Source organism: Monodelphis domestica, chromosome 6 (assembly GCF_027887165.1).
Source record: "Monodelphis domestica isolate mMonDom1 chromosome 6, mMonDom1.pri, whole genome shotgun sequence".
Lineage (NCBI taxonomy): Eukaryota > Metazoa > Chordata > Mammalia > Didelphimorphia > Didelphidae > Monodelphis > Monodelphis domestica.
In genome coordinates, this window is record NC_077232.1 from 73,354,275 (window position 1) to 73,372,595 (window position 18,321).

Sequence of the window (18,321 nt, forward strand, 5' to 3'; positions counted from 1 at the left end):
TTCTATAAAACTTTCATTTTCTAGACTGTTTCTTGGGTCATTAATAAACGCCCTGAATCATACTCTGGTTATTTTAAATAATCATGCTCTTATTTACTGATGCTGCATGCATCATTCTCCATTTTCTCTTTAACTCCTGTCCACCTGCTAAATGGTACCAAATAGGTAGCCACAAGCTACCTATTGGGAAATAAATGAACTTTAGTGGGAAAAAGTAAACATCAATTAGTGGTTCCAGATCCCTTTAATAAGGTCCTGGTTTCTTTTTAATTATGAACTACCTCTGCACTCCTACGAGTGTTTACCTCCCACCAATTTAGGCAATGAGACCTGTTGGGAGAGAATCTTCTCTCAGGCTGACTTGTGAGCCTGCGTGACGACCGCTTTCCTGTGCAAGCTTGTCTCCTCACCTGTGCTTAGAAGAGAACGCTGCAAGACCGCCCTTAGAGGAAGGAGTCGGCCTTGAACCTCAGTGTAGGAGCAAAGTTCCCTTCTGATGGCAGTGTCTTTAGAGGTGGTTTTCCGTACCACTCTCAGTGCAAATGCAGGCGCTAGCATCATCAGCTCTCTCTTTCCTGCCGTGCCTCTTGCAGGTGCCTGTGTTAGTAGAGCTTCAGGCTGTTGCCTGGGGATTGACTCTGCATCATCTACTTAGCTTTATGACTTCTCTGCCAGTTGGGGCAGAAGCCACTGGGAAAGGCAAATAAGCATGGGGTACCGAAGGAAATATCTGACTGGAGTCTGGTGGCGAGGTACCCTCTGAGGGTGAAAGTTCTTCATGGATATTGTCTAGATACTGTCCATGTCTCCTTTTTACGAGTAAGTGAGAAAATGCAAAAAGGAGAAACGGAAAGTAATCTGATGTATTTTTTTAAATCCTAAAACAGAATTCTTTGTAATATCTATAAATGTGACTTTAGTTTTAATTTTAAAAATTCCTCTCCTGTGATTTATATTAATCTAAGGGTTGATTTGCACAGTCTTGTTTTTGTTTGAGCTCCTTTAGATATTGCTATAAACTTCATTAAACATATATACAGGGCACCGATAGATGGCTCAATGGATTGAGAGCCAGGCCTAGAGACTGGAGGTCCTGGATTCAAATCAGATTCAGACACTTCCTTTTTTTTTTTAAACCCTTACCTTCCATCTTGGAATCAATACTGTGTATTGGTTCCAAGGCAGAAGAGGGGTAAGGGCTAGGAAATGGGGGTCAAGTGACTTGCCCAGGGTCACACAGCTGGGAAGTGTCTGAGGCCACATTTGAACCCAGGACCTCCCATCTCTAGGCCTGGCTCTCAATCCACTGAGCTATCCAGCTGCCCCCCAGACACTTCTTAACTGAATAACTCTGGGCAAGCCACTTAACTGCCATTGCCTAGCCCTTACCTGTTTTTGCCTTAGAACAGTACCAATTCTGTTTAAAGTAAAGATTTTTAAAAATAAAAACATATATGCAACTCTCCAGACAAGCCACACATTTCATTATAAAAAACACAACTGAAATCAAGGTGATATTTTCTCTCTATGAGCAGCCCATTTCCATGCTATTCTGAATAAACTCAGTCTCACTCTGATTGGTTCCACTTGGTTTAAATTGCCTGAAGTCATAAGGCTACTGATGTGGAAACCCTTGGGATATATAATGGTGATTTAGAAGAATTTGAGTGTGTTGAATCTCTTTACTCCAAGCACAATACTAGATTTCATGTTACATTATTATTATTTTTCTAAACTTTTGCTTTCTGTCCTAGTAGTAAAGCTAGAACAGAAGGGCTTTGCAGAGGGCTAGGCAATGGGGGTTAAAGGACTTGCCCAGGGTCACCATACAGCTAGGAAGTAGCTGAGGTTAGATTTGAACCCAGGCCTGGCTCTCTATTCTTTGTACCACCTAGCTTCCCTGTGTTGTTATTTTTTAAGTCACTTTTCTCCGTAGCCTCTTAATCACTCCTAATCCTACTCCCCACCAACTCCCAGTTCCCAACCACAGCCTTCCCATAGACGTACACCTGAGTCTTTCCCTCCTCTAAGAGCTTCCATTTTGCCCCCAAACGTCCCAGAGAAGTTATCTGGCTTTTTCCTCCTGGATGAAAAACAAAAAATGGCTCTCCCTGGATCTTTTGGTTCCAAAGGCTCAAACTCTACCAGCATACCAGCCTGATTGTTTCTGAGCGGGTCTATGCAGATAAAAACCTGTGGCCAGGCCAAGTGTGAAGGGTGGATTGCAGAGAAGAGAGAGCAAAGCGAGAGAGGCCTTGTATGCCTTTGTATGTCTAGGGTTAGAGCCTGCCCTTAAAGAAGTTTTCTCAAGTCTCTCCTCCATCAACAGATGATCTCGTTTATTATTTGAAACTGAATTATGTACAGCACATTTTGTCCTCATCTCGCTTTCAACTGATCCTTCAATTTATTTGGATATTCTAGGAGGCAGCATGGCATAGTGTAATGGACCTGGAATCAGAAGACTTGGGTTCAAATCTTGACTTTAATATTGACTAGCTTTGTGACCTTGGTCGAATCACCTAACTTAGAGGAGCTACAGCTTCCTCTTCTGAGAAAGAGAGATAATAATGATTTATTATGCCTCCCTTATAGGGTTATTAGGAGGATAATGGGAGCATACATTTAGAGCTTGGAGAGGCCTTAGAGGTCATCTAGTCATTTTCTTCATTTTACAATTTTACAGCCCAAAGAGGTCAAGTGACTTACCCTCAAATTAGATAATATTTATAAATCATTTTATAGCCTTGGAGCACTATATAAAAGATGTATTATTATTATTAATTCATTCCTTGTACATGTTCAGACCAAAAGAGTATAGTGCCTCTGAAGCCAAGGAGAGAATATGCAGAGGAGCGGGATGGTCAGTACTAAAAAAAATGCTACAGAGAGGTTAAAGAAGGTGAAGACTTCCCCTCCCCTAAAAAAACGGGCATTTTAATTGGCAGGATCCTAGTGACCTCTGAAAAACCAAATTTAATGGAGTGGGGGAGCTTAAGATAGATGGTAGTGAAAACCTCTTGAGTTAGTGCTTTAAAAAAGAATCTTCCCTTCCCGTTTGCATAAATAAAATCAATGTAGCTAGAATAATATATAAAATATAGACTGGGGAAACAACCTTTGCATAAAATATTTCTATTGGAAGTCTCATTCTCAAGTCTATAGGGAAAAGATACAATTTTTAAAATAATGGTCAAAAGATATGAATAAATAGTTCCTAAAAGAGGAAGTGGTATCAACAGCCATCTAAAAAAGTATTTAAAGTAATTATAACTCGATAAATACAAATTAAAACAACCCCAAAGTTTTCCTTCACAGCCATTAAGTTAGAAAAGATAATTAAAGGAATAATTCAACACTGGGAGAAATGTAGAAAGGTAGTTGAACTAATTGGGTAGAGCTGTTAGCCCAAACATTTTGTGGAACAATTTATTATTTCTTCCCTTTAACCCAGTGACCCAATTATTGGGTTGATATTTCAACAGTGGTTATTGATCAACAGGAAATTTAAAAATCCTATATGAAAAGATTGATAGCAGCTCTATTTATAATATTTTTTTAAAACAGAATAAATCTTGTCCCCTAGGATTAGGGAATGGACAAGCAAACTGTGGTATATCAATATTGTGAAATATTATTGCTCCATAAAGAACAACAAATATGAAGAATTTAAGGAATATGGGAAGACCTGTAGAAAGTGATTTATATTAAACAAAGCAGAGTCAGAATAATAGCCTGTACAGTTACTACAATCCTATAAATGAAGGCAAATTTAAATGGCGATAATACTTGGATTAAAAACCTTGGTTACCATAAAGCATATATCAGTCCTTTCCTTTATTTATTAAATTTCTCTTTTATTTACTATTTGATTTGACTTTATTTGCTGTTTACTGATGTCTGAATTCTACATTGAGTTTCCCCCCATGGTCTTGTCTTGTCCTTTGTCTCCCTCTTTTTGATGAATATTTTTTCAAAGAGGCTATAAAAATGGGCTTTTGGATGGCTTAGACCCTGAAACCACTAGGAATAGAGTAGCTAAAAATACAAGAAAAGCTTGTCTCTGAGAGAAAGAAAGAAAAACAGGAACATATTCCAGTGATATGAAGGCAAAATGTGCTGACTTCAGTGCAGTGGCCTTTCCCAGGGACTTTGCTGCCCCTGAGAGCCCTGGGTAGGTTGGTCAGGCACAGCTGTTGAGGAGCAGAGGCCTGGACAGCCCAGAAATAACTTCTACCAGTCCTCTTAACAAGTAGAAAGTTGTTCCCATGTTCTAGATATGAGTCCAATCGCCCGTTTATGCTGTTCTGCTCACTCTGGAGGAGTGTGCATTATTGTAAGTCTGATGAGCCTTTTGTGTGCCAGAACACATTTTAGCCCTAGAAATGATTCCCTTAACCTTCTGCTGTTTAATCGGGTACATTCTGGAACTCTGATAATTGCTTCAATCATTTGGCTTTAACTCACCATGATTGTTCTCCTGAAGCCCAAAGAGATGCCAAAGATCTATTTCCAGAAGTTATTTTTACCCATAAAGACTCTTGCTACCTTCTAGCCTTCCCTGCATTCAGAACCAAGGAATAAACCTAGTTTGGGCCCCGGGGGCTCCTGTTTATTGCTCTGAGCACATGAAATGAAGTCAAAGGGCCCCCAGACTCTGATATCTGAGAAGCATTTAACCATGAAAACATAAGCAAATAGCTTCTCCCCATGTAGTACTATTTTTCCTGGGATTGTAATATATTTTTTCCTTCATAATGACCTGCTTTGTCTTTCCCTTTTGCAGTTAAACCTAATGCTTGGCCCCTTATCAGTCAGATTGTAGGCCTGGAGCTGGATGGGACAGTTGACAGCAGAAAACTAAGAGCTATATCTTTTCAGTTCAACAAGCATTTATTATACATTTTCTATGTGTGAGGCCTTGTGCTCAGTTTTCAGAATACAAAGCTCAGTATAACATAGACTCTCATTCTCAAGGAACAGTGCTTTGAATATAGAGCTGAATAAACAGCTATGATTGGGGGCAAAACCGAGAGTCAGGCCAGGGGCTTCTCATATTCATCATCACTTATGCGGCTCTAGTGTTCCATTCCATTCATGTGCCACAGTTTGTTCAGCCGTTCCCTAGTCCATGGGCACCTACTTTGTTTATAGTTCTTTTTTACCACAAAAAGGGGTTAGGAATGTATTAGTCAGGACGATGTCTTGGGATCCCTGCGCTAACAGGTGTAGGAACAAATTCTTCTCTGCCTCAGCATAATAGATCAATAGGTCGATAGATAGAGATAGATTTGGGTATGGTATCTATCTAGCTCTAGATACTGTCTCTCAATCCCTCTTCTCTGGATTATTGAAGTGACTTTCTAAGTACTCTCTCTGGCATAGAAGTTGGATCAATTCACATTTCCACTGGCAGTGTATTAGTGTGCCTATTTTCCTTTAGATCTGCCAACATTAGCTATTTACATTTTTTTTATCATTGTTTCTGAATCTTAGAATTGTTTTAATTGGCATTTTATTAAGTATTTGTGATTCAGATAGTTTCTCCCAAAATACTGTTAATTATTTGCATTTGTTTACTTTTATATTCTTTCTCTCCTTTGGCCACTTACCTATCAAGGAATAGATCCTGGTCTTATATCCATCACACCAATTCCATCTGGATCTTGGATACGAGACTTTCATCAGAAATATTTGATGCCAAAGGTTCCTCTCCCTCCCCCATTTGTCAGCTTCTCTTTTTTTATACTTGCCGCATTAATTGACAGAATATTTTCCAAATGCTCAGGTAGCATAAAAGTGATTTTATTGAGAAAAAGGAATGCTTTTTTTTTTTCTTATGCTATAGTCACAATGTAGCTTTCAAATAAAATTTCAGACTCTCATTCTCAGTGGGAAGAAATGAGGTATCTGGGGGGGGGGGGAAGACCTTTTAGGTCAGAAGTCCTGAATTCAGGTCCTGGCTCTGTTATCCACTTTTTAAAACCCTTACCTTCTGCTTCTGTCTTCGAACTATCAGTTCTAAGATACTAAGGTTTATACTAAGGTGATGCTAAGGTTTCAAGGCAGAATTATAAGGGCTAGGCAATTGAGGTTGTGACTTGCCTAGAGTCACACAGCTAAGAAGTATCTGAGGCCACATTTGAACCCAGGACCTTCTATCTCTGGGCCTGGCTGTCTATACACTGAGCCACCTAGTTGTTACCTACTTTTGTCACCCTGAGTAGGTCACTTAATCTCTCTGAGTGAGCTTCAGTTTCTCCATAGAATGGAAAAATAAGACATTCTATAGCTCTCGGGCTTATTGTGAAGAATTTGGCTAAATGTAAAGTATAAAAGAAATGTGATGTATGATTAATCAACGGGTTCATTCAGCTTTTGGAGTTTTATAGAATGTCTCATACTTTGTTCATACTGCCTCTTGCGTCTCTGTTCCTTTTACAGATGTAATTATCCTGATCAAACCTGACAGTGTTCATCTGTACTGCAATCCTGTGAATTACCGTTATCTCTTGCCCTATGTAGCACACTGGAGAAACTTACATTTTCATTGCATGACTGAAAATGAGGTGAGCAAATGATGGGCTTGTACCCCGTGAGCATCCTTCCTGTGAAGAAGGACTGACCCAGGAAACAAGGCTGCAGAAGGGAATCTAGCATCTCGGGGAAGGCCTAGAATAATAGCAGACATTTCTGTAGTGCTTTGAGATTTACAAGCACTTTACATTCATTATCTTTGTTGATAAAAGCTTATCTTCTTTTGGGCAAAATCTCAGATCTTCCTGTCTGGTAAGGGCCACTTTAGGGAGCAAATTGTGTGCCCTTCCCTGGGCAGCAGGTCCCGGAGAAGAGGGAGAGCATGGAAGGAAGGGGAGCCGGAAGGAGGCCATTGGTGTCCCTACTCTCCTTATCTGGACTGCAAAGGAAACCAGTTATATTGAAATACCTTTATCAAATTTGTTTTTAAAGTTCGTAGACTCCAGGTTAAGAACTCCTGTCCTAGAGCCCAATGGTACATTTCTCCGAGTAGGGACTCTGCTGCCCAGAGCTCTTGGCTCTGCCAGCCAACAGCCAGAACAGACCCCCGCAACTTAGTAGGGCAAGTACAAATTTATGTCAACTCAGACGTTTATACAGACATCTGACAAACATTTATGAACCACCTACCATGTTCAAGGCCCTGTGTCTGGGCTCCAGGAAAGCTACAGAAACCTGGAATGGGGAGAACCAAGTTCTCATCCCTGCTCTGCCACTCACTTGGCTAGATGACCTTGGGTGAGTCATTCCCCTTCTGTGACTAGAAAGCATTCTCTCTAGTCACCCACTAGCTCTCAGATTCATTGGTTTCCCTTTCTCTGTAGTACGAAAATGAAGAAGCTGCTGAGGAATTTAAAATCGCAAGTTTTGTGGACATGGTTCGAGACTGTAGTCGAATCGGCATTCCCTACAGCTCTCAAGGTGAGTGGCTGGCTGCAAGCTGTGTTGGTGCAAGCCCGGGGCGGGCCAGGAGAGCGCTTGTGGCCTCTTCCTCCTGCGAGCTCTCGGTTGTAATGATCATGTTTCCCAAGCAACACGTCAGTAGGCCGCTAACCCGCAGCTAGAACTGCCTGCTTAGGAATTTATGCCACAGACATTCTTTTTGAATAGCTTTAAACAGTGCTTAAATGGGGGCCTTCTTGGGTGAGCGCTTGCTTATTAGAAGCAAGTCCTTAGGATAACTGTTCCAAAGAGAAGGCTGACCCGGGGCAGGCATTAAAATGATGCGTGAAAGGTAAAGGGAAGGCACTGGCTAACTCTGGAAAGTAGTGTGTTCTCCAAGGTTTCATCTCAGGGCTCCTACGTCAGGAAGGAAGAATCTTTTTGGCTTGGCAGGTTTCCTTTTTGGGACTGAGGAAGTTGGCCGACCGTGTTTCCTGTGGGCTAGAAGCCAAACTCGAGTCTATTATAATGACATCTACTAAATGATGCAAGATGTCTGCAACAGAACAGTTATTGGGCACTTTTCTCCTTAGGAAAAAAAAGTATGTGAACGTTTATTACAATGAGATGTGGATCTATGGGACTCTCAGAGAATCTGGTAACTCTTTCCCAACCCCAAACGCCAGTTGCACATGGGGTATTGTTATAAGGCTGTGGATACCTCTGAATGCCTTGTTTGGATCTTGAATATTGATGCATTTTTTTCTTCTTGAACTCCCATTCCCTGTTCTAGTCTGGGATGACATCATTGGGTTTTCTGTTTGGGGCGGGGGTATTTTCCCTGAATGAGAACTTTGTGAACTACAGTAAAGAACTCTTGTATCCCTTGGAGGTCCCAGCAGAACCCACGCCTTCCTTCAAGGCTGATGAGGCCAGATCAGGGCTGATAACAAGCTATATAACAGGCTCTCCTCTTTTGGCTTCTTCCAGGGCACCTGCAGATATTCGATATGTTTGTGGTGGAGAAGTGGCCGATTGTTCAGGCTTTTGCCCTTGAAGGCATCGGTGGGGATGGATTTTTTACCATGAAATATCAGGTACATCTAAAAATACTCATCTTTGTCCAACACGCAGAAATGACAACCCTGGGCTTGGTGGGGCCTCCCCGGCATCTTCATAACCCTTGAGAAGAGGTTGCTGTCCTGTAGGACGTTAGGGAGGGTACTGGAAGTTTCTGTGTGTTTGAATGGCCGACTCCACTCTCTACAATAAACCATTCCTTTCAGATTTCAGTTCTTTCCAACAAACATTTGCTAAGAGCTTCCTCCCTATGAGGCACCGTACTGGGGAGACATGAAGACACAAAGACTGCCCTCAGGGAGCCCGGGTAGTCATAAAGGGGGTGATTCCTGAGCACAACTACTATTGCAGCCTACACTTATATAAAGCTTCCTGTGAGCTGGGCACTCTGCAATCACTATCTCACTTGATCCTCACAACCACCAGGGGGGCAGGGAGCAAGTGCTGTTATTAGCCCCATTTTATGAGGAAGCTGAGACAGCTGAGGTTAAGTGACTTGTCCTCGGTCACATAGAGAGTAATTGTTAATGTTTGAGGCTGGACTTCAACTTGGGTCTTCCTGACTCCAGGCCTTTTGTGCACTATAGGGGTGCCACCTCACTGCCCCCATCTAGGACAAGAGATTGAGTGTGATAAATGTATAGGGAAAGTCCAGGCAAAGTACTATATGAAATTTCAGAAGGGAAAGAACTTTTGTAGGGAAAAAAGACTGTTAGAAAAATTCTCATGGAAGTTGAAGAGGGAGCAACTCCTGGAGCTCATATACAGACCAATTTGGGGGACTTTCTGCTTTTTCTTCAGGCCTTTCCCAGACTTAGTCTAATTCAGACACTGTACTATTCATTTGATAGGGCTCAAGAACTATTCTCTTTTGCTTCCAGCTCATGGCAAAGCCAGGCTTCACTCAAAAGGGCAGCTGTCCTAAGGAGCATCATTTTTCTTTCATTGCCTTGGGCTTGCTTGGCTTTTCTAAGATATGCTTTTCAATTTTTTCCCTTTTTGGTTATGAACCAGACAAACATGAATATCACCATAAGCAAAGAACAGGAAAAAATTGTGTGTGAAATAGTGAATCTCTTATAAATCCATTATGAACTGAAAAATCATCAACAAACATTTCAGTATGTAATGTGCAATATGCAAAGATTAAAAGTAGAAGTATATTTTAAATCTCTTAAAATTCGTTTTTAAAAACTACATGTTAATTTTAATAAGGTAGTAACAAAATTACCCTGTTTAATTCCCTTCTGAACTTTTTCACTTATTTCTGTTGATTTTTGTTTTATTGATCTTTCTTTCTTTCTTTTTGCTTGTCCTACTCACTCTCAATTCTCACCCATCCTCATAAAGAAGCATTTTCCCTTGTAATAAACAGATGTAGTCAAGCAAAACAAATTCATGTGTTGGATATGTCTGAAGATATATATCTCATTCTGCACTGTTTAGCTCTCTCTGACAGTCATCAGTCTTCTGAAGGCATGATGGGTCACTGTGTTGAGTTGATCAGGATTATGAAGACTTTTCCTTACTGTGGTCATCTTGTAAATTATTCTCCTGGCTTATTCATTTAATTCTGCATCAGTTCATCCAAGTCTTCCCCCTTTTCTCTGAATCCTTCATATTCATCATTTCTTATCTCATGATAATGTTCCATTACATTTAGGTGCCATAATTCAGACATTCCCCAGGTGGTGGGCACACTCTTTGTTTCTAGGTCTTGACTTCAAAAGAGTATTGCTATAAATATTTTTGTAACATAGATCCTTGCATTCCGCTTTGCCTGATTTACTGTAGAGTCCTGAGTGTTCGGATTTCTTGTGATCCTAACTTTGATTGTTTCTTTAAACCAAAATTGATTCCTAATGGGACTGACATTGGTCCTGGCTGCACCCATGCTAGGTTTCTTCTTCAAGACCAGGAACCCTAAGATGGAAATCCAGCACAACTGGTTACATTGTTCTTGTTTTAAAAAGAAAAAGATTATACATTTCTTTTTTTATCCAGATAATACTATTGATATCACCCTTAACAAATGTATGATCTCTTAAAAAAAAATTCCCCATTATTTCTCTGAATCTGGATCTTAAACAATCAAGCAAATACACCAAGAAGACTGGGGACACTAAGACTTACTACATAGAAGCTAAACCTAAGAAGCTGGCATTATTGGCACAGTTTACAAAACTCATGGAACTATTCACTGGGTTCTCTGAATCAAGGGATAGCCAATGACTGTATCTCAAGAGTTTTCCAAAGGACATGGTCTGCCTAGGTCATGTCTCCTCTTTTTTTCAGTCAATTAACCTAGTATTTTCTCAGTCAGAATCACAGAATTGTAAAGTTGGAAGAGTTGCCATCTCATCTAACCTGTTTCTGAGGAGGAATCCTCAATAAATAAGATAAATAATAACAAAAAATAATTAATAAAATAAATTTGGCAAAGTGATCAATCATCAACCTCTATTTGAAGATCTCCAATGAAGGGGAGCCCACTATTTTGTCTTTTGTTTTTAAAACTCTTACCTTAAATTCCATCTTAGAATCAATATCAATATTAGTATCAGTTCCAAACCAGAAGTGTGGTGAGGGCTAGGCAATTGGGGTCACAGACACAGGAAGTGTCTGGATCCAGATTTCAACCAGGACCTCCCATCTCTAGGTCCAGTGCTCTATCCACTTGCCACCCCAGAATCTGCTATTTCCCAATAAAAGCCTATGGTTCTCTGATCTGACATGAAGAAGTATGAATGGTTGACAAAAATCACATAACTTTAAGCATTAGAATGGACTTCAGTGACCCTTTAGTCCAACTTGTGCCCCAAAGTGCTTTATTATAATATACCCAACAATTCATCATCTAGTTCCTGCTCAGAGGACTTCCTTTGGGGATACCCAGCAACTCCTCAAGTAAGCGCCAGCTCTCATTGCTCAGAACGATTTCTTCTTAACACCAAGTCTAAACTTGCCTCTTTGAAACTTCTGCCAATGGCTCCTGGTCCTGCTCTTTGGAGCCAAACAGAACAAACGAATAAAATCTTCAACATGACAGCCTTTCCAATGCCTGGAGATCTATTAGATCCTACCCACCCCCATTCCTGAGTTCTCTCTTTTCTAGGCTAAAATTCTCCCATCTTTTCAGATGATCTTTGACATTGTTGGCCCAGAGCCTCATCATGGTATCCTGTAGTATGAAATATATAAGCATCATGCTCAAGGTGCTCAGTGCATAGAGCTCTGGGCCCAGAGTTGGGAGGAACTGGGTTCAAATCTGGATCCAGACACTTCCTAGCTGTGTGACTCTAGGCAAGTCACTTAACTCCAGTGGCCTAGCCCTTGCCACTCTTCTGTTTTGGGACTGATACTTAGTATTGATTTTAAGACAGAAGATAGGAGTTTTAAAAAAAAAAAGACAGACACACATTGGCATCACATAAAGAGTTATTTCTAAACTTCTTCCCAAGGTTAGTTATTTTATCAGTCTAGTAATAAAGTTGTGTAGGTAGCACGTGAGAGGTGCCAGTAGGGAGAGCAGCTTTTAGCTGAGCTCAGAGGAGCTAAGAGTCTCCCACCAACCACAGTGGTAGCCAGAGCCCATGTTAGAAGCAAAATTGTAAGATGCTAGGAAGTGCCCATACCAGGAGAGCCCATACCAGGAGGACACAAAGGCAGAGGCAGTAGCCCTTTGGGCTTGCACAGCAGAGCTTTATGGTTATTTCCCTTTGGAAATGACACTGAGCTTTTTCCTTTTTCACATAAATGAATAACTGACATGTATGCCAACCCTTGAAAATCAGCAAAGAGCTTTATAGCTGTTATCTCTCATTTGATCCTCACATTGACCCTGGGAGGCAGGCAGGGAGGGAGAGACTGCAGGTATTATTAACCCAATTTAAAATCAGTCCATGAATCAACTAGCCCTGTGCTAGGTGCTATAGATATTGTGTCCACCTAGTGTGACTAGGAGCCTTTCCTTTAGTTCTTGAGATTGCTCAAATATCAGTGGAATGCATGGACTTTCCACTGGTTATCCTTTACTCTCACTACATGATAGGTCCACTTTTTTCCCAATCCAAACTTCTCTGAAGATATTATTATAGTTATTAGACTCACCTTATAGATTTCTTTTTAAAGGGAAAAAGAAACAGTATGTGACCTTGGCTTTCCTGAGAACAAAGTACTTGATTCCTTTTTAGGATTTCAATAAGTTCTGAACTCCCATTCACAAAGACTTGCTTATCCTGCTTTCCCTTGGACCCCAGACCCACAATAGAGCAGATGTATAACTGAAGTTTTCCTATGTTGCCATCAATTACCATTAATAAATTAGATTAGAAAAAGGAAAATAAATAATGATAAAATAATGAAATTAGATATACTTTCCTTGTTTTCTACCCCATTCACCTACTTTTTGCCCACTGTAACTCTACTTCTACTCTTGTGCCTTGCTTCCAGATTTCTGGACTCTTTTTTTCCTAGTCTCTGATTGTGGGAAAACCATCATCATGGAACAAAAGTTCTTTACAAAGGTTTACATCTAATAGTCTGTTATGGTGTGGACACCATGGTGAATTCTTGAAGTTTATACTACTGGAGTGAAAACTTTGGAAGGCCAAGCAATGCTGTGTAGGTGAAGCCAGAAAATCTTTGAATTTAGGCCCAGTGACAGCTGAACACTTTGTGATTTCCCAACCAGGACTCCTAATAGGTCTGCCTGTGTCTGTTGTCTGGAGACCGCTTTAACAATATTCAGAAGGTTGGCCGTTGGTGATGAATTTTTTTTCAATTGCAGAAACTCATGAAAAGTATGAGTTGTGCCAGTGGAGAGAAGCCTCACATCCAAGGCTCCAATCTTAGTGCCTGGCTTATGCTACTAAAGCACTGAATGGCTGTGTTTGTGTGGGTGAGGGAAATCCAGTTGGTAAAATTTGAATCTAGCCACTGCTTTAGTCAAACGCCATCTTATACTTCCCCTCAGTGGTCTTTTCTTTTCATCTATTTTGGTGAATATCATCACCAAACCTCAAATCTCCATATAAATGCATTCTTGTCATTTTGGTTCCTCTTGGAAACAAATGGACCAGCAGCCATACTACTAAGTAGTCATCTGGGAAAGCTTATTTTAACACACACACACACACACACACACACACACACACACACACACACACAGAGTCATTACACATTTTTGGAAATCACTTTCTGTAACAGTTTATAAGCCACACAAGAAAACCAGTCCCAAAAGTATAAGTGGATTATTTTCCCAAAAAATATTGGTACCATTCACCTTATTCCCTAGTTTTCACTTCTCTTGAAAATATTGGCTATACCCAAAATTCAAATCCATGCCTGAGAGACCAAGATTGTACCAATGAGGATAATCAGTATAATACACTTGACAGGTCTTAGGGTGGTTCAAGAATTCCCAGAATACTTTGAGCATTTAGAATCATTATTATTTTTAGAATGAGTCTCCTAAGATGACTTTCCTGAAGTAGACAGGCTTCCTGTAGATGTGTAATTTGTGGTCTGTTTATTAAAAAATCAGCTTTCATTATTTTGGTCACTACTCTTAGTTGCCATGCCTTTCCTGTGTGGCACAAAACCTGCAGGAGATGGGAACACACTGGGGCTTTGGGCTCCAGGACTCTCTCACAGAACAGAAGTTTTTATGGGTTGTTCTTACAATATTGACTCCCTGTTTTTGCCTTTCTGTTTCAGCTGCAGGATGTAAGTGCGGATTTGTGGAAAGCATACAGCCGGATGGATCCTGTGTCACTGGAGACTTTGCTATCCCAGGTAATGGAATTGAACTCTACATGACTCCCAAACCAGTGCCAGATAATGTACTCACAGGGGAGGCTGGTCTTGAAGAGATGACCAGATCTTTTTCTTGGCTTTAGTTCAGCAGTGGAATATGCTGCTCCTTAGATGTCTATCTCAGACCATAGCCATTAATAATTGCCAGGATGCCGAATTTGGTATTGGGGAGCAGACTATTTTGGTGGCCTGTTTGAGGTCAGACAAGTGATATTTTTGGTTTGTCTGTGGCTTGTCAAAACCTTTGGGTTCTACTTTCATTCTTTAATTTTTTTTTTACCTTTACCTTCTGGTTTAGAATCAACACTAAGCATTGGTTCCAAAGGCAAAAGAGTGGTAAGGGGTAGGCATTTGTAGTAAGTGACTTATCCAAGGTCACACAACTAGGAAATGTCTGAAACTGGACTTGAACCTAGGACTTTCTGTCTCTAGACCTGACTCTCTATCCACTGAGCCACCCAACTGCTCCAAATTCTCCTTCACTTTGCATTTCATATAGGTCTTTGTAATTTGTACATTTCTTTGAATCCTTTATACTCATCATTTCATTTTGTACTTCTCAGATTGTTTTATTACTATAGCATAATAATTCCTCTAATATAGCATAATGCTCAGCTTTTCCACAGGCACAGAGCAGATAATTGTCATTCCCTAGACTTTGGCTAGTTTTTGCTGCCCATTATTTCATCGTCAAGTGACGTTGCTTCATCCACAACTTCATGTCCCAAATTCCTACTTAAGGAATTTCTTCAGCCATTCACATGGAAATAGTGATTTGAGGAGAGCACTTCATGGAGTGCTTTCTTGCTTTGATAATCCTAGAAAGGGCACCTCAGAGAGCACAAACTGAGGAAACTGATACGACAGCTGACTGTAACTGCTGGATGGCAGGAGACCTGGCTTTTTTTTGATGACCCACCCAAGTCCTGGGTGACTCTTCCTGACTTTGACTTGGTAAAATGGGGAGAATGTTAAATGTTATTTTCCCCACTTCTTGGTAAGGACCATAAGAACATAGGATTTAGGAATGATCTAATCCCACCCCTTTATTTTATAGATGAGACACCGGAGGCCCAAGGGGAGGTGATGGGCCAAGGCCATGCAGGCATTGAGCAGACTTGGAATTCTATCGAAGGCCCACTGACTCTAACTCCAGGGTCCTTCCCTTAATCCCACCCCTGTCCCTTGGCAATGACAGGATGATGATTGAATGTGGCACAGCATGTGAAAGCACATGGAGCCCTTGGAAGGCAAGCACCAAAACACAGCCAACATGGCAGCTATTATTTGTGTTAGGTCGTTCTATTCTGCAGCTCAAGAACCTCAGGTACCCAACAGTGAGTTGACTTGCTGGTGATCGTGCTTGTCAGTGTTAGAGGAGACTTCAGAACTCAAGCATGTCTGCATGTAATATTCTAGGACCAAGGCCACTTGAGCTTTGGGGGACATGAATAGAGAATTGACTAATAAGTCAATCTCAATTACCTCTGTTAGAACTCTAGACTCTTTGGGTTAAAAAAGGCCTTAAAAGCCTGGGCAGGAGCCGCTGGGTGGCTCAATAGAGAGTCAGACCTAGAGACAGGAGGTCCTGGGTTAAGGTCTGGCCTCAGACACTTCCCAGCTGTGTGTCCCTGGGCAAGTCACTTGACCCCCATTGCCTAGCCCTTACCACTCTTCTGCCTTGGAGCCAATGCACAGTATTGGTTCTAAGACAGAAGGTAGGGGTTTAAAAAATGTCTGGATAAGGAGTAGAGATAGGAATGGGGGAGTGGCCCTTATCTGTCCTAAAAAAGAAACAATAGGGTCCTTTCTGTAGAAAGCTCCAGCTGAGGCCTCTTCATCTCGGGGTCGTATAAAATACAAACAAGGGTCTAAGAAAACTATAAAGGAAATCTTTCCTGCATTCAAAAGTTCCTTCCTACCTGGCCTTGGATGCCTGTCTCTGTGGCTTCCTGTGCTAGCCTGGGCTTTCAGCTGCCTCGGATCTTTTTCCTAGTCCTGCTTTCTGGAAAGGGGACTATCCAGAAACCAGGTGCTGATGGAGAACTGGCTGTGTGTAGATCCGCTAGCCTAGGAAAGTTCCCAAGGTCTTATGGGGCGGGACGGTGTGAGAGCCAGAATTTAAACTGGCTTGGGAGAAAGCTTTGTTCGATTTTGTCATTAGAAGCACAGGCAATTAATTGACTAGCTAAGTTCCAGTTGGAAGATAGTGTGACTGGTGTGGAAAGGATGTCCGGGGGAGGTGGCTCAGCACTGCCCCTCAGTGGCCATGGAGATTCAGAGCCACTGCGTTGGCTCCAAAAGGATTGACTTGCCTTTGCCTGCTAAATAATAACTCGCATATCTATGGTAAATGATGGCAAATAGCTGAATTACCCAGTGCTTCCCCCGTCAGTTCTGTGAGTACGGGGCTCCAGTCAATAATTGCGTTTCAGGGCAGCCTCGCAGGCTAGATGTGATTTGTGTTTTTGCTTTTGTAGGTATTCTCTCCCGGTACCATTTGCACAGTCAATACCTTCCATTCTTTTCCAACTAGCTTTTAGTTGAGGGTAGAGAAAAGTTCCTAAGGAGCAACTTTTTCTTGGGTTGGAAGTTTTGAGCATGCAGCCCATTTGGCAGATTTCTTATCAAATTTGTATTGGTCAGGCCTAACTAGCCTGGTGAAAGCTCCAAAGGGACCTTTGACTGCCGCCATGCCTTCCTTATTGTGACTGCCCAAATGGGCAGCACTGGGAGCTATTCCTGCCTAGCTCTCTTCCGTGGCTCTTCTTTGATCAATGGGGAACTTATTATAGGAGAGACAAAGAATATTATATCTGAAGCTGGAGTTCCTTGCACTGGTAGGAAGGCCAAGGGACTTATTTTGTTAATGGATTTAGGTCCCACTTTTTTTTTTTCATTTTCTGACCTATATAACAGGCTAAGATGGTTGCTTAAATATAGCCTTCTTGATTGTGATAAAGATGGTCTTTCCCCCTCCACATCTGACCTAGTTGACTCTAGTTGTCTACATTATATGAATATTGCATTTGTACTTGGACAAAATGGCATCATATCTGAGCTATCTATTAAAGTTTGCATACATGTGTGTAAGCAAGAAGAACAGGGTGAGAGAGCAGCCATCCCTTGACAATCTTCAATTACTTCAATACAGTCTCTGACATCTTCACTTACTCTTGGCTTCTCTCTCCCTGCCCTTCTGAGCTTTGGCTCTAATAACTTACATCCTTACAGCTGCTCATATTTAGGAGTCCTAAGCATAGGGGAGGTGGGATGGCTTCACTATATTTCATTAGGAGGTTATCCTAGGCATGATTAACTTTTCACATGAAGGGTAGACCCACAGAGGTAGTTGTCAACAATGTCCTCCAGTAATAGTTCGTAGAGTTCATTCTATTGTATGATTAGAATTTGAACCCCAGGACTCTCTCTCCCGGCATACCACCTTCGTTCTGATGTTACGTCCTGATGTTTTGGAGATAAAGTTTGTGTGTGACCCTGCCCCTTGCTCTCTTTTCCTCTGATCATGTCTGGGAAAGTGGGTTTTACTCAGGCTTTTACTTTTGTGCTTTTATTTCTTCTACTTCAAGTGATTGTTAATAAATCTTGTAAAATGTAATACTTGGAGTTATTGGATATTAATTTAAATTTTACAATATACTTATCATTTCTTTTAGGTGATCTTCAATTTTGTAGGAGATTATTAGTGTTCTGGAGAACAGGAATGACATTCCAAAGAATCTAGTCAGACCCTTGTTAAACTATATTGTAACTTAAATTTTTAGAGTCTTTTATGCCATTTTGTTTTAAAATCACATCCATTTTAGAATCAATACTGTATATTGGTTCCAAGGCAGAAGAGTGGTAAAGGCTAGGCAATGGGAGTTCAGTGACTTGCCCAGGGTCACACAGTTAGGAAGTACCTAAGGCCAGACCTGAATCCAAGACTTCCTGTTCCTAGACCTGACTATTCACTGAGCCTCTCAGCTGCCTCTTGTAACTCTT

The 18,321-nt window shown here is 41.1% G+C and overlaps 1 protein-coding gene across 4 annotated transcripts in view; it reads left to right on the forward strand.

The window, feature by feature from the left end:
- DNAAF9 (dynein axonemal assembly factor 9) overlaps window positions 1-18,321 on the forward strand; it is a 169,263-nt gene that overhangs the window by 35,148 nt on the left and 115,794 nt on the right. For all 4 annotated transcript variants that reach the window (XM_007497284.3, XM_056802255.1, XM_056802257.1 and 1 more), the window contains 4 exons: window positions 6,445-6,569; window positions 7,362-7,458; window positions 8,410-8,516; window positions 14,218-14,295. In XM_007497284.3, the coding sequence (XP_007497346.2) occupies window positions 6,445-6,569; window positions 7,362-7,458; window positions 8,410-8,516; window positions 14,218-14,295 (407 nt within the window). The remainder of the gene's footprint in view (window positions 1-6,444; window positions 6,570-7,361; window positions 7,459-8,409; window positions 8,517-14,217; window positions 14,296-18,321) is intronic.